This window comes from Squalius cephalus, assembly GCF_949319135.1.
Source record: "Squalius cephalus genome assembly, chromosome: 11".
Taxonomy (NCBI): domain Eukaryota; kingdom Metazoa; phylum Chordata; class Actinopteri; order Cypriniformes; family Leuciscidae; genus Squalius; species Squalius cephalus.
Window position 1 is genome coordinate 2,014,487 of NC_137132.1, and position 16,391 is coordinate 2,030,877.

Consider the following 16,391-nt stretch of genomic DNA (forward strand, 5'->3'; position numbering starts at 1 on the left):
TTTATGAATTCTCAGCATTTAAAGGGGGGGGTGAAATGCTCATTTTCACTCAATCTCCTGTTAATCTTGAGTACCTATAGAGTAATATTGCATCCTTCATATCTCCAAAAAGTATTTTGTTTTATTATATTAATAACAGAAAGATAGACTGTACCGAGTCTTTCCGGAAAAAAACGAGCGGCTGGAGGCGGGCCCTGTGGGCGAAGCTTAGCTGTGCTAACGCGCCGAGCTAGTGACAACACACAGAGACATTTGTTCAGTTCAACAGTTTTACTCACCGTCCGGTTCCAACGCACGACCGCGAATCTTTATCATTGTGACTGCTCGATCCTAAGCATTAGACGATCTGGGCTTTGTTTATAAAACAATCATCGTCGAAATGCAGGGAACAAACAGTCTTACACAACTCCGTTTATGCTCAGGAAAACAAACTCCATCCACGGGTTCCTTAATGCTGGGTTCTTTGGGAATCTGTGCAGGGTTGTCTTGCCCTGGCAACCAAAAACACACTTCTTTGGTGACATTGACTTCCCAAAAGCCGGGCAGGGCGCTTTGATGGCGAACTGCTTTCACTCTCTTGCTCTGGTCTAAGAGTGCGCGCGCGGCCGCGATCTTACCGGAGAAGTGCCCTTAGGACCCATATAAGGACATTCCGTTACATCTGACGTCACACATACCCATACTCGAAAAAAACTTTCCGAAACTTGTGACAAACCGGAAGGAGTATTTTTGGAACAAAAATACTCCTTCAAACGTACAACTTAGTTTTTGATAATTTGTCCATGTTTAGCATGGGAATCCAACTCTTTACCAGTGTAAAAAACTCAGTATGCATGAAATAGCATTTCACCCCCCCCCCCCCTTTAAGATTATAATGGCACTTTGAGAAGCTTGATAAATGCGGGTCCTGATCCAGCAGTTAAAAAAATCCACTCAATTTGTCACCTATTCCATTATATAAAGGTGGAAAAAATCTGAACTTACATTTACTTGATGTCATTGCTAGTATTAGACTGACTGACTAAGAAAAATTATGCTTCGCACTTAAATGTCGGATTTTTCTTTGTTTTATTGGCACTCCACAGGGTTGTGTACTTAGCCCCATTCTCTACACCCTGTTCACCTACGACTGTGTCGCCTCCCACAAGGACAACATCATCCTAAAAATTATGCTTCTAATTAAAAAGTGTCATACTATAAGCACACCTTTTATAGAAATGATATACCTGGGATCAGGACATGTGTCTCCACTCTTAAACGTTAGTGGCTTCTCCATAGAGCAGTTACTCTTCATAAACACACAGCTGGACTCTGGGTTTGAGTTCTTCTGATGGTCTGAACTGTAACAGATACAATGATCCAGTTTAATCCTTTAGGTTACTGTGTTCATTCTTTATGAGAGGAACCATATTAATATAAACATTCATCTTGCATCAAAAAGTAGCCTACTTTGAAGAAAACATGATCTTTTTATTTAATATTTCATGTTAGTTTCAAAACAAAAATGTTACATTTGTGCAACGTTGTAATGTTCGTTGAAAGTACCTGCATCCTGGAGAAAAATCTTCATCTCTGGATCCTTGTGAATCAGCCATGATGAAGCTGCAGGATAATCTGATGAGTTTGATCACCTCCACTGACTCTGAATGAAGAAACATTGAGACACTAAATTAAATGATTAAATTAAACAACCTTCATAATTTAGCTGAACACAGCTGACACCGAGAAACGCTGATGAACATGTCCAGTCGGTGAAAAAGAAAACAAACCCCGACCCACATCGACAGACACTGATCCGATAAAATAAAATAAAACCGTGTTTGTTGGCGTTTGTGTGAATTGGCCTATGAATGTTTACACATAATAAGCCAAACTTATGAAGAGTCACACAGACATCACGAAACACAAAGGAAACTCGGACGGGACTAGTTTCACAGGGGGACGTTAGAGAAATTTCTGTTTCTACTTTGAGATTTTAATGCTGTCAGAATCTGCCATGTCTGTCTTTTTCTCACACGACCTCTGTAAAAATTCCAGAGCAAATTACCTACTGTTTTTCGTCAAACTCGGCGGTCCTCAGAGAAATCTAATCCCGTCCGAATGCGAATGTCTGTGATTGCCGAAAATGTTTTTTTCCAAAACGCTTTTTCTTGTGTGTTTTGGTCAACATGAACTGCCATACAATCTCTCGCTATCGCGCCGGTATTCAAGTTTCTGCTTTTTGCGCACTGATAATGGATGTAGATGTGTTTGGTACACTGCAAAGGAATAAAAAAATGAAATCAACAAGAAAGAGCCAAATCACGTAAACTGTTAAGACTGGCTACTGTAATATTAGTTTCAGGTAAGATTACTTTCATTTCTGCACTTAATTACATAACGTGTAAATTATATAAGTTAAAACTTTTTATTCCAGTGGGTTTATTATAAGAACCCAGTTCTATAAAATCATGATGATAATGTATGTTTACTTTTTTTATACTACAATTTTTATAAAATGTTTACAAAACACTAAATACGTTAGGACGTTTTACTTTAAATATTTCAAAGTGCTTAATTTTAAAAGTACTTAATTTCAAAATACATTTGATACATTTGACCATACGCAATCCACGCATTCTGAACACGTGATCTTCTGCAACGCCCACATGTAAAACACAGACACTCCTACCTCGGTAATAAACACGGAGATGTTAGTCCCGTCCGAATCCGTACATGAAATCACAGACGTAGGTTGATAAGAATTGTAACTCAAACGTCGTTTGGAAAATTAGTCCCGTCCGAAAGTGAACGAAACCCTTTATAGGTTTCATATCAAACCATCACGTAAAATGTGTTTTGGCCTATTATTCATAGTCTATGAATATTAATATGAGAAAGTCACACATGAACACCCACCTTGATCAAACATTTACGAGATAGGCTACAGGATCTCAAATCTTTCAGCTTTAACATCATAAAACTATACGTAAATTCCTTATTAAACGTTGATAAACACTTTGATGCTCTGTTTTTTCTGTATCGTATTTTACCTGCTTAAAATGGCGACAGGAGAACTTACTTTCACTTTCCATGTGTGACGAGAGAGAGAGGGTGCTTCTCAATATCCCTCCTCGTCTCCTCTCTCCTCCGTCCTCCATCCTATGACCCGGAAACCGATCGAGCACAGCCATCTTGAAGGACATCTAAATTCTCTAATTGCACCGCGAGGAGTCGAGGATCGAGGAGTCAGGAGGCTTCCTGAGGAGTCGTGAGCGAGGATACACAGGTGTATCCTATACGGAAGAGTTTTATCGACTAAAACGTGACGCACGTATAAATTTTCCTCCCCCTTCACATCGGTCACAATAATTTTGATTTATACTTTACTTTTGCAGTTTATATAAACCACACATCTCACATATTTCAACAGGGTATCTTTCTTTATTATTATTTATTATGCATTTCTTAAATAAACAAATTTCAACAACATAAGGGGAGATCCTCTGAGCGCTGCTGATGACGTGATGAAGTGACGCTCGAGTGATCAAGGATTCCAATAAAAAAAGCTTTCATTCGATCCCTGCGTCCTCGCGTCTTTTCCTTGCAGCCTTCCCTCGCATCCTACAGGGGGTGGAGCTGAGACGCGAGGAAAGGAAGCGAGGAGAGGAAACGAGGATACACAAATAAGAATTGAGAAGCACCCAGAGTGACAGACAGAGACAGAGGCTGCGTTCCAAACCGCATACTCAATGAGTAGGTAGGCTACTCAATTTCAATAAGTACTTACTTAAAGAGCGCTAAAAGAGTAGGTACTTTATAGCCAGATCTCGTTGAGTATGAAGGCGAACCGGACATCTGCCATGTTGACGTTATCATGTGACCTACGACGCGTTATCACAAGCGCAACAGCTTATAAAAGATTTGAACGACACGTTTAATTCATCTATCTGTAAATATCTTGATATTGATTAAACTTGCTCATTTTGTGGTCTTTTTGAAGAAACTGCTGCCCATTTATTTTGTGAGTACATTTAGGGTTGATTTAAGTTCTTATATTTAACCCTACCCTACTAATACCCACCGTTTTATCCTAACGATATTTATTTTTATAACGAAATCCCAAAATTGTTATCTCTTGAATATGTTGTTAATTTCTTTATTTTATATCCAAACATTTTCATCCATAAGCAAAAGTGGCTTACTGCTTTGCTTTCCTCTTTTTCTTGTTAAATTTAACTCTCGTTTCATCCCTCAGGCTTATAAATAACAAAAAATGCATTTTTTAAATGTATTATCATTAATTAAGAAAATATATATTAAGATATTCAACCTTATGTTCTTTTTTCCAGTGTATAAAATATCATATTGTTTGCAAACCCATGATATATATATATATATATATATATTTATACCATGGGCTGTTTAAATACTCGATTCTGATTGGCTGGAAGGTGTGCAGTAAAACCGTTTAATGCACAGGTAGTTCCAGTCAGTTTGATTACAGTTCGAAATTAATCCGCTACATTGGTAACCATAGTAACACAGATACACTTGCAAGCAGAGTGAGAGACGCATATGAAAACGTTTAGGTAGGCTTAAGCAACGAGGGGACTGTAGCTGCTAGACTTTAAAGAAGAGATCGACGCACACAGGTAACGTTAACTCGTGCACGCATCTCTCTCTCTCTCTCTCTCTCTCTCTCTCTCTCTGTTCCTTCTCCTTCAGTTCTCTGTCTCTCTCTTTTAATAATGAATTTAAATAAATGTGAATTCATTCAAATAAAAGCAATCCGATGGCTCTACTTTATTTAAAGCGGACGGAGTGCAAGAACTGACGAGCCTAAACTTAAGAAATAACCGTCATTTTTACACGTCTGTTAAAAAATTACACTGTAAACATCAGTTACAGCTTTAACTTATTTTTAACTTGGCAAATAACCAAGGTATAAGCGGGATAATCCACGGCTAGCCATGCATTAAAGAATTTTAATGCACTTCGTAGAGGCAACCACCCTCCGCTTCGCGTCGGGTGGTTCTTCGCCTCTACGTCGTGCATTAAAATTCTTTAATGCATGGCTAGCCGTGGATTATCCCTTACATATATATATATATATATATATATATATATATATATATATATATATATATAACAGCAGTAACTGGACAGCCCTACCTAGAATGGTTTTCCTCAGCGTTTGTAATGTCTGCACAAAGGGCAGCTGTGTGAAGATTCACCTTTGGAGAAAACTGTTGATTTTATACTCGAAAAATGTAAGTATCATTATTAAAAAATAATTTTACCCCAGAATGAATTGCATTGCTATCCCACCCCAAAACATACAATAATAACAACTTGTGCTGACCAATTAATTATATTACTTTTTACTGAAAATGATATAATTCAATAAAACAAACAAAATGTAAAGTATGTCATTTGAAATAGCTATGTATGAATACACTCTAGATGTGTATATAATGAACATATCTACATTTTCATTCAAACAATAAATAAAGCATTAATTAAATAATTGTATTTTATTTACTGACAACAATGAGAAATATTACCGTAATAAATTAGTCAAAGAATGAATCAAAGTCACCATCACACAATAAACAAATGCATACAAGTCAACACATGAAACAAAGCTTTATTCAAACTACAATCATGTATGTAGACTACAGGCGCTGAACCCCACATCCTTCTGCCATCTCAACACAGCGGTTCCCATTCTGCGGCTTTATTCTGATGAATCAGCTGACCGCCAGAGATAGCCGTTCCTTCGTGCCTGAGGTTGTTGCGTGATGTGTTGTGCTTCACAATCTGAGGCAATAAAGGCCGGTGGAGTGATGGAGGGTCTCGTAAGGGCAGGTGGAGGGTCTCGTAAGGGCAGGTGGAGGGTCTCGTAAGGGCAGGTGGAGGGTCTCGTAAGGGCAGGTGGAGTGATGGAGGGTCTCGTAAGGGCAGGTGGAGGGTCTCGTAAGGGCAGGTGGAGGGTCTCGTAAGGGCAGGTGGAGTGATGGAGGGTCTCATGATGGCAGGTGGAGTGATGGAGGGTCTCATGAGGGCAGGTGGAGGTTCTCATAAGGGCTGGTGGAGTGATGGAGGGTCTCGTCCATGGCACCATCTCCAGGATTCAGCTCTGTGCTCTTCATCCTCAGTGCTCACACCAGCCTGCTGACATTTCAGATCCTACAAAAATGCACAAACATAACACAAAAGCAGTAATTTAACCGCACAATGTCATTTGATTTCAGTATTATTTAGAAGACAAAAACGCTTTTTTCCACAAATGCCACCATCATCTTTCCTTGCAGGTCCTGCTCCACAAAAGATCTACAGCAAATGCACAGAAATCAAGAATCAGAAAAGTGCTGTAATAGCTCTGTTTGAAATTACAATAATTAAAATAAACTACAACTTAAGATTTAAATATTTATTCATTTCTGTAATGTCACAGAGCCTTTAATTGCAGCATTCAGCTTCACAAGCCACTCTCCACCGGATAAACACACATCTGTTCATCTGTCCCTGTAACATCCAGACCAGATTCACATTACCTCTTTATGTGAATCTCTTTATTTTATCTCTTTATTTATGAACTCAACACTACATTTACATGTTGAGGTTGTTTTAACTTTTTATCCAACATAAATGTTCCTCAATTTATCAACAGTAATGGACAAATAAAATAGATAACTTATGTTTTGTTACTTTATAGATTTGTTCTACATAATAGCACACATACATCACTCAGATGCCTATTTCATATCTATATTAGACGTAGTAATCTGCAATTCTTATAGAAGATTTTCTTGCCAGATATTAAATAAGACATTTAGTAATTGTATTTAAGATGTATACGGTTTAAAATGTATGCAAATCCACTTTGGAGACGTATGTGTCCTTACTGGAGCTCCTCTGTTAGCTACATAATAAAATGTGATTTACAGCAAAATCACAAATATAGCGTCTTTACATCTTCAACAATTCAACAGTTTACTGTACAGTAGTTCAACACATGCGATCATTTGATTTGTAATACTCACATTTGAGTCTCGTCCGTCATCCTTTCCGTCACGTTCGAGTATGACCTATCCTTCTTCTTCTTTTTTATGACGTATCCTCTCGCGTGGCCTCCTGGGATAGAAGAGTATCCATCGGTTGAGCACTCAGAAATCTGGGCGGAAGCAGTAAGCCATCCGGGAACTTCTCGCCTACTCTTTTATGAATACTGATGTTTCGAACGTACTGCTTCCTTCACGTACTGTTTTCGCCTACTATATAGTAGGAAAGTAGGCATATTGGAACGCACTTAAGTCCGAATCTCGCGATAATTAGTACGTCACCCAGGTAATTCTCGCCTACTCTTTTGGATTCATACATACTTTTTCGCTCGCCTACTCTTTTTCCCATACTAAATAGTAGGGAAGTATGCGGTTTGGAACGCAGCAAGAGAGAGAAGAGGCTTGTTTGAGATGCGCCTTGCCTCGCCTGAAATGTAGTCGAGAGTAGGCGGCTGCAGTGAGAGGAGGAGTGAAAAAAGCGCAGGCAAGCCGGACAATTCTCTCTTCTCGCAGTGGATCTGACACCTGTGAGATCAAAGACGGATATCGCGGGATTCACGGGATTCACGCTCATGCACAGTGTTGCTAATAAACTGGATGGAATTGAAGTTCTGTTGCTTTTATATGAAAATAAATATAATGAACAAGACACCCAAAGTAGCCAACTTATTTAATTCCATTCCAAATACATGTTTATCAATCTTTTTTTCTTTAATACAGACATGTGTTTTTGTTTTTGTTTTTTTTAAATAAAAATTACATTGCATAACCCATAGAGATCGCACTGTCAGATAGTTTGGGAATATTCACACATAACGTATACACATAAAACATGATATCAAAAATTTAAAATCAAACATTTTAAAAGAGAACAATACATCACGGTTGTTTAAACCAAATGAACATTAAGCTGTGTCGTCAGTAAGTCGTTTCCCATCATGCTTTTGATCAGCGCAGTCGGTGGAGAGCAACTGCGCTCGACTGCAGAATCCGACAGGTGCGCCTTGCGCTCGCGAGAGTTTTTTGACATACGTCAGCATGACATCAGAGCAAGGCGGACCGCACTCGGACACATTTCTAACCGGCATGCATCTCGCGCTGATCACCGGTGATCGGTTCTGCGCAGATTTTGCTCATCTCAAACAAGCCTAAGGTGGGGGGGGGGGGGGGGGTTGGGTTAACAGATCTGCGCGTTCACGAGAGCACCACGACGCATGAGAGCAGACGTTGTTGAACGCGCGTTGGAGATTAATATTTAAGTGGTAAATTATGTTTTTTTTTTCGCCAACAAAGCACCCGCGTCTTTTCAGTTTGTTTTTATCTGCTATTTTTTAATTTTTTTTATATTCTTTAGTTCATTGAATTTTTTTTATCTCTTTTCTATTTAGTTTGTTAATTCTTTCACTAGTTTTTTGTTTGTTCATCAGTTTTTCTTCATTATTTCTGTTTTGTTGTCTTTCACTCTTTTTTTTATTTGTTCATCCTTGCCTTCATTTGTTCAGTTTTGTCTTACATTTATCTTTCTGCAGAACGCAGAGTTCCTGATAATAAATCATAAAGAGGACTTTGTTTGATCACATCTGTATGATATGAAATAAGTTTGTCATCATCCAATCATGTATATAATTACATTTAGTCATTTAGCAGATGCTTTTTTCAAAGCGATCTACAAATGTGGAACAATGCAAGTGACATAAACATGAAAGAATCAGATCAATTAAAACCATACTGTAAAAAATACTATATTGTAAACTTTTTAACAGTTTAATGGTTGGTTTAAATATTTTTTTTCCTGCACTGATAACTTTATTGCACTTTGGACCACTTTTAATTTAATTTCTGAAATGGTCAAAAGTCATTAAGAGGAAAGGACAGAAATTATGGAGAAATATTAAATAATGAATAAATCCTGATGTTGTGAAGTGATCTCTTCTGTTCCCTATCAATACGGTGTACTTCATCACTAGAAGCAAAGGGAAAACTCCTTTTTCCTCTGATTACTGAAGCCTTATAGAATCACGCAGTGAAAAAATAAAAATTTTCTTTGATTTGTCCAGCACGATGTAGCCGTCACTGTTTAGGGAGAAGCTATTAAAGGTGATGATAGACTTTCGTAGGAAGGCACCCCAGATTGCTCCTGTGAAAATCCAGGGTTTGGACATTGAGATGGTGACAACATACAAATTCCTGGGTGTTCACCTCAACAATAAACTGGACTGGTGTAACAATACAGAAGTTCTGTACAAGAAGGGCCAAAGTCGCCTTCACTTGAGGAGACGGAGGTGATTTGGTGTGTGCAGGTCCTTGCTGAAGTCTTTGACACTGGTGGCTTCTGCGCTCAGTGTGTTGGGCAGCTAGAAGCACTGAGAGGGAGAGAAAGAGACTTAATAAACTGGTAAAGAGGGCCAGCTCTATCCTGGATTGTCCTCTGGACACCATCGAGGAGATGTTAGCTAAGCTGACTTCATCATAGACAACATCTCTCACCCCCTGCATGAGACTCTGGGTCCCTGACCAGTTCCTCTGATCAACTTTATTAATCTCCAGGGGTAAATGTACATGTCACAGCAGCACAACAATAAAATGACTAAATAGAAAACTTAAACAACATTCACAACAGCAACAAGACTTATTCTCCTGTATTAATTTCGCAAAGCTTTATGATTATATAAGTAATCCTAGAATATTCTATCATCTTGTATAAAGCTGGGTGTACAATCAAAAGCAGGGATGCATTAATCTTGAGCTGTGAGTACTCACAAGAGTCCACACTGTTTCATTTAGGGGATGACCATCATGATTCATCATAATAAAAAAAAAATTCCCAATCATTCAGCAACAGACTGGTGTTCCCTCAGTGCAAGATGGAGCGCTAACGCAGGTCCTTCCTTCCAACAGCAGTGAGACTCTTTAAATGCAGTAACAACACTATTGTATGTAGCACTTATTATATTACTTCTATCTAGTACTTTTATTCAATGTTTTTCCATACTTGTTTTCAGAGGTGGAAAGTAATGAATTACATTTACTCACGTTACTGTAATTGAGTATTTTTTTGTGTATTTCTACTTTTTTAAGTAGTTTTTAAAATCTGTAATTTTACTTTTACTTGAGTATGTTTTGTTTAAAGTATTGTAATTCGCTACATTTTAAATCATATCTGTTACGGAGTAAAAAATAAAAATAAAAAAAATGAAATACTAGTGGGTAAAACATCGCACTCCGGAAACTGCGCAATGTTTTTTTGTGATTTTACTGTGTCTGTTCTCCCACCCTTCAATCACACGCTAAAATGACAAAAAAATATGGAGACGGACAAGACAGATTCTTTACACACACACACACACACACAGGGCCGGACTGGGACACAGTTTCAGGCCGGGAAATCCTACACCCGTCCAGGCCATCCTATGCACCCAAATAAAATTTAGAAACACGGACAACCCTATTTTTTCCTAAAAATTTTAATTGATTTTAAATAAGCCATTTATTGGTCTAAATCCTTAGGTTGGGGCCATGTAAAATAATTAAAGGCTTTCTCTTGAACGGTATCCTCACTTCCTCATTTTCCCTAATATATCTATGTCTCTCCCTTCCACCAGTATCATCAGCCTCATATACTGAGAAAAGTGGAGTACTAGTGCCTTATGTTACAAACAGATGTAGCGACAATGACTGACATGCGGTCACATGCTGTTCAAATTAGTAAATCCTTGTCTCCAAACACATCCTTCGTTGTCTCCTTAGACAACGAGTCTGTTCATGGTGCCTCTAAGTCTACCATGAACGGTCAAAATTGCATCTTTGTGGCTCCCCAGAGGGACATTTGAGTCACAAAAGGAACCCTGTTTTGCAGAATCCCCTCTAAAACCCCCAGTTCAGCATGGACTCCCTGTGACTTTACAGCCTCATGACATTCCAACGCAACACACACACACACACACACACACACACACACCAAGAGACCAACCTTTGTGTGTAACTCAGGATAAGCAATATTTATTTTAAATATATGTACAATTCCATTATGCATGTGTGGTTAGTTTACCTTATAATAGAGGTGTGGTGTCTAATGTGCAGTTTTGAATTCTAAGTGTCTATCGAAAGAATGTTTCTCCCAATTTAGGGTCTCAAATAGAATCATGGTTTTGTAACCCTACCTCAGACCATAAAACTTTACGACCCAGGAAAGCAGACATTCCAAGCGAGTCACGTCCCAAACGCACCACACATACACACAGATTTTCCATTGACTTACCCACATAGGACATTACCAAAATGTTGATATATTTCTGAGGTGCCTTTTGTTATGACCATGTCATATTGGGGTGTCTACGATTTTGTCATGTGGTAATCAAAACTTTAAATGTGTGTAATTCTGCATATCTCCTGTAACTTCGCATTTCTACAACCTTCATGTGATGCGTTTGATATCTCTGTAATTCTCTCAATCTAACAGAGTCGAATTCCAATAGCAGAATGCAGTAATATACATTGCTTACACATTTCATATTTCTGGAACCGAAAGGCTTAAGTCAATCGTCACTGTAACTCGAGCCAGGAGACCGTTCCAAACGAACAAAGGGGTCTTCCCGCTAGAAAAATCTCGACAGATGATTCGTCCTCCAGGAAGAAGGGGACGGTACATGGGACACTGATAAAAGTCCAAACCTTCAGTTTCCTCGCTCTCTTCTGTCTTCGATCGCTCTGACCTCCTCCTCTCCTCCCCGGCAACGCTTCTCCAATGAACATCTGGAAAGGCTCTCCGGCCTTCTCCTCGGACGAACACATGTTCGAGTCGTAGCTGCCGTTCTTTGCAACTAAGCTCATACGTGCCTTTCCCCTCCAAAAGGGAAACGATCTGAACTTTCTCGGTAACGTTAAATTCAAGTGAGCCTTTACATCGTCTTGCAAAACGACCCAGAAGACGAAGCTAGACGCAAACCAGCCGGACACGCGCACGCGCGCGTCCCTTTTCCAGCATCGCACTGAAAGAGTACAACATCTCGCAAGTATCTCTCAATCTAAAAGCTGATTTCCTGGTGTCTATCTCTTAGGTCTGTGGATTAAGTTACCATTTTTCCTCTTTTCTTTCTTTCTTTCTTTCTTTCTTTCTTTCATTTCATTTTATTCTGATCACGTATTTTCTTGTTTGGTTAAATGTTTGTTTGTTTTATTGTTTGTATTTTTACGTACGTTTGTATTTGTAGCTCATATAATCTCTAGTGTTACATTTATTAAAATCCATATATACTTTTAACTGTCTCTGTGTTTGAAAGCCCGCTTTTATAAAGTCAATGAAACAAAAGATCTAGCTACAAGCTCGATATTACAGACTACCTTGAGTAGTTTTAATTAATAAACTCAGAAAGTTTGATGTTCGTGGCCAGAAGATAAACTTTCTTGGAGTTTGTAAATAGATACCCCTTCTTAACTGTGATAATCTTACATTTATTCGCTGGACGAATGATTGATGACCAGACCAGTTACAGAACAAGGTAATCTCGATAATTGATAAAGTAAATGTACATGCGATTTCTGAATTATTATGACCATGAGTTATGATTATTAATATTTCCAAAATACCCTATATCCTTGAGCTAATTCACATTTACCGTATTTACCGGTATTTACCGAGTCGTATTTGTTACACAGAACTGTCTCCACCTTGGTGCAAAACAACCACCTTATTGTAATTTGTTTGCCCAGAATCCACATTTATTTTAGTAAAAAATCATTTATTTATGACAAAATGTTGTTTTTATCTTAAAATTACTTACATATCCAACATTTAGCAACACTATATTTCATACAATATGTTAAAAAAATAATAATCTTATTTTGCTTCTACATGTCATCTCACTCGCTGGCTGAATGTGTGATCATTGCACCACAGCTAGTGCTAGGTTGACTGTCTCCACCTTCATTTGATAAAAAAAAAAAAAAAAAGGGTAAAAACTTTTAAACCTCACAAATGGCCAGACATAATTTTCTAAATTGTCTAATAAAATGTTATTGCAGTATTTTTTATTTATGTCTGCACTATCACTCCTGTCTCCCTGCTCCCAGTACCTACCACATATATGTTAATATTTGTCTGCTAAATTACTACTAATGTAACTTTACACTACATAATATTAATCTACTTTAGCATACAATATTTTGAGTGATGATATTAAAGGGTAACTAAACCCTAAACCAACTTTTTTTAGTTAATGAAAAATAATAGGCGCTATACAGCTTACATTTGCTAGCATTTCAATACTAAGTTAACGAAGAAAAAAGTACAGTATTTACAGATGAAACTGACCTGCACTTGACGCCCTGAACAGGTCAGTAATTTTGATTCTTGTTTATTATTATTTATGGGCCTAACAGTAAATTAATTATAATCAACACCTGCAAGTGTACACTTTGAAGAGTAAAAATTACATAGAAGGTCAGCTAATTCAACTTTATTAAAACTGCATATGGTTATCAAATTTCACTTCCAAAAGTCATACATTTGTGAAAAAAAAAAAACATTATATAATACAGGGAGTGACTAACGTTAACTAGCATGAGCAGACATGAGAAAATCTAGCAAAGAAACGAATGAGGCGACAAATCAAAGGAAAACATAAACAGGCGTGCCAGGGTTACAAAAAAAATGTTTTTCTCTGTGCGTTCCCAAAAAAAAGACAAAACATTAACGTGCAATAAGTACGTGCTTAAGTCGCTGCCTGTTCAGGGAGTGCTGAAATCAATTACGTAATTATTCAAACACAACCTACAACTTCCTTGTCTAATGTGACATTTATTTGAACATCTTCTGGTCAGGTATGACAACTTTATGCCAAAAGTTATAAGCCATAATGAAGCCAAAATGAATGAGTGAGACATTTATATATGACTTATATATTTATACAATTTTAGAAAATGATTTTAATGATGAGTATCTTATTTAGCTGAGGTAAATTAAACACAATTCTCTTTTATCCTTCCTCGATAAAGAATGAGACTGCCCAACAGGCAGTTGAAATTTAAAAGGCTGATTCGCGCTTCAAGGCAGTGACGAGCACATATGTCGTCCAGTGGTTGTCCAGACACCCTAGGCACAACCTTAAGCAATGGCCCTGAACGGTGGTTCAATGTCAACATTGTGACAACACTGTAACAACCTTCACAACACAACGTAGTTATAGCAACCTTTTGGCCATGTTGTTAAAACGTTGTTAGAAGGTTGGGTACGTTGTGCCAACGTTCTGTGTTTGCTGGGAAGTGGCATACGCCTCTTCCAGGGCCTGTTTTGTGCGTACGCAACGGTTATAAATGAGGCCACAGAGCTGGAGACGACTTGACGTTGGCAGTTGGGTATATGACTGTGGAAGACTGGTGTGTGTGTCTGTGTGTGTCTGTGTGTATGAGTGAATGTGAATGTGAGTGTGAATGTGTTTGATGTGAGAGAAAGCCAAGGCGACAGTGGCAAGGAACCAAAACTCCATCAGTGGCAGAATAGAGACAAAAACCTTGGGAAAAAACAGGCTCAGTCGGGGGCCAGTTCTCCTCTTGTCAACGAACGAACAGTGTATGATCATGATTCGGGCAGCATTACAGGTCAGAAGTCAGATTGGATCAGAACATTCAGAGTATTTATCCATTTCCATCTGGTTGGAAGTCGGAGTCATCACGCCGGTATGGAGACGAGTTTGTTGAGGATCAGTGCCGATGGCTGTCGTGTCGATGAGCCCTTCACAGGCACTTCAAGATGCGTTGGGATGGGTCCAAGCGCAGGTCCACCATACAGGGGAGAGACTAGTTGACACTTCAGGACTGCGTTGTCGTCGTGTCCAGGCGCAGGTCCTTCATCAGATCTGGATATGGCCTGGATCCAGCGGACTGCGAAAAACCTTGGATAAACAGAGAGACTAATATTAGCGTAGACACCATTGTTCTTAAGATTTAACGAGTACATCAGGATTTATGGGAAGTGTTCCCGGTTCCGGCTGATCTAAACTATGCAGCACATTGAATTATAAAAGTCTATAATGTGTTATGTGTATGCTAGGTCAAAGAGATGTGTTTTTAGTCTAGCTTTGAACTGACAAGAGTGTGTCTGCTTCCCGGACAATGTTGGGAAGATTGTTCCAAAGTTTTGGTGCTAAATAGGAAAAGGATCTACCGCCAGCAGTCAATTTTGATATTCTAGGTATTATAAACTGGCCGGAATTTTGACATTGCAATAGACGTGAAGGACTATAATGCGTTAAGAGCTCGCTTAAGTACTGTGGAGCTAAACCATTTAGTGCTTTGTAAGTAATCAGCAATATTTTAAAATGTATACGATATTTAATAGGGAGCCATCTGTGAGAGAGAGTTAGTGTGTGTGTGTGCGTGTGTGAGAGTGAGTGTGTGTGTATGAGTGAGTGTGTGTATGAGAGAGAGTAAGTGTGTGTTTGTGTGTGTGAGAGAGAGAGTGTGAGGGAGAGGGAGAGAGAGAGTGTGTGTGTGTGTATGCGAGTGTCTGTGAGAGTTAGTGTGTGCGTGTATGAGTGAGTGTGTCTGTGAGAGAGTGTGTGTGTGTGTGTGTGTGTGTGAGTGAGTGAGAGAGCGAGTGAGTGTGTGTGTGTGTGTGTGTGTGTGTGTGTGTGTGAGAGGTGTGGTCAGAGTGGGCGGGGCCTGTTTGTAGGTCAGTGAACCCAAAGCTCCTAAAACAGAATTGATCTGACCTGAGATCAGCTGCAGAGAGTCGCGACTGCTGCACCTTCACTGGAACTGACAGACGTTCGTACTACGATGAACATTTTAGGACATCCTCAGACCTCACTCATATGAGGAAAAGGCGTCATGCCTCAGACTAATAGGGTTCAGGTCTCAGGTAAAACAACATGCTCATGTTGCTCATCTTTCGTCTGGAACAGCCCAAAATCATACAGTGTGTACCGGGCATTAGATAGAATAAATCTTTTTGTAGGAGACTTTGAGCTTTGTAAGTTTTCAGATCTTATACATGCACAAACAGCTCCATAACACACTAAAGAAAAAGGAAAACATGAAAATGCATAATATGACCCCTTTAATACATTAATACAAATGTAATACAACTATTATTAAAAACATGATGTATACACTCAAGCTTCCATTGTTTGTTTTCCAAAAGTGAGCTTGAACTGTTTTTTCCCTAATAATTATGAAAAATGAATCTTTCATTAGTCTTTGACTCCCTCTTATGGTACAACACAAAGACAAACACATTCAGGCTCTATATTTTCTCTGTAACAAAACTCCAACCTTTTTGAGTTTATACTATGTGTTTATACAAATAAAATGGTTAATCTATGAATGAGAAACTGTAATTTGCTGCTG

At 38.6% G+C, this 16,391-nt stretch overlaps 1 protein-coding gene across 1 annotated transcript in view; it reads right to left on the reverse strand.

Moving 5' to 3' along the window:
• LOC307167199 (NLR family CARD domain-containing protein 3-like) overlaps positions 1–3,078 on the reverse strand; it is a gene marked incomplete at its 3' end in the record, with an annotated part of 76,830 nt that extends 73,752 nt beyond the window's left edge. The window contains exons 1-3 of the mRNA XM_079886191.1: positions 3,033–3,078; positions 1,546–1,642; positions 1,227–1,340 (exon numbers count right to left, since the gene is read on the reverse strand). Of these exons, the coding sequence (XP_079742317.1) occupies positions 1,227–1,340; positions 1,546–1,595 (164 nt within the window). The 5' untranslated portion in view covers positions 1,596–1,642; positions 3,033–3,078. The remainder of the gene's footprint in view (positions 1–1,226; positions 1,341–1,545; positions 1,643–3,032) is intronic.
• Positions 3,079–16,391: the final 13,313 nt, after the last annotated feature.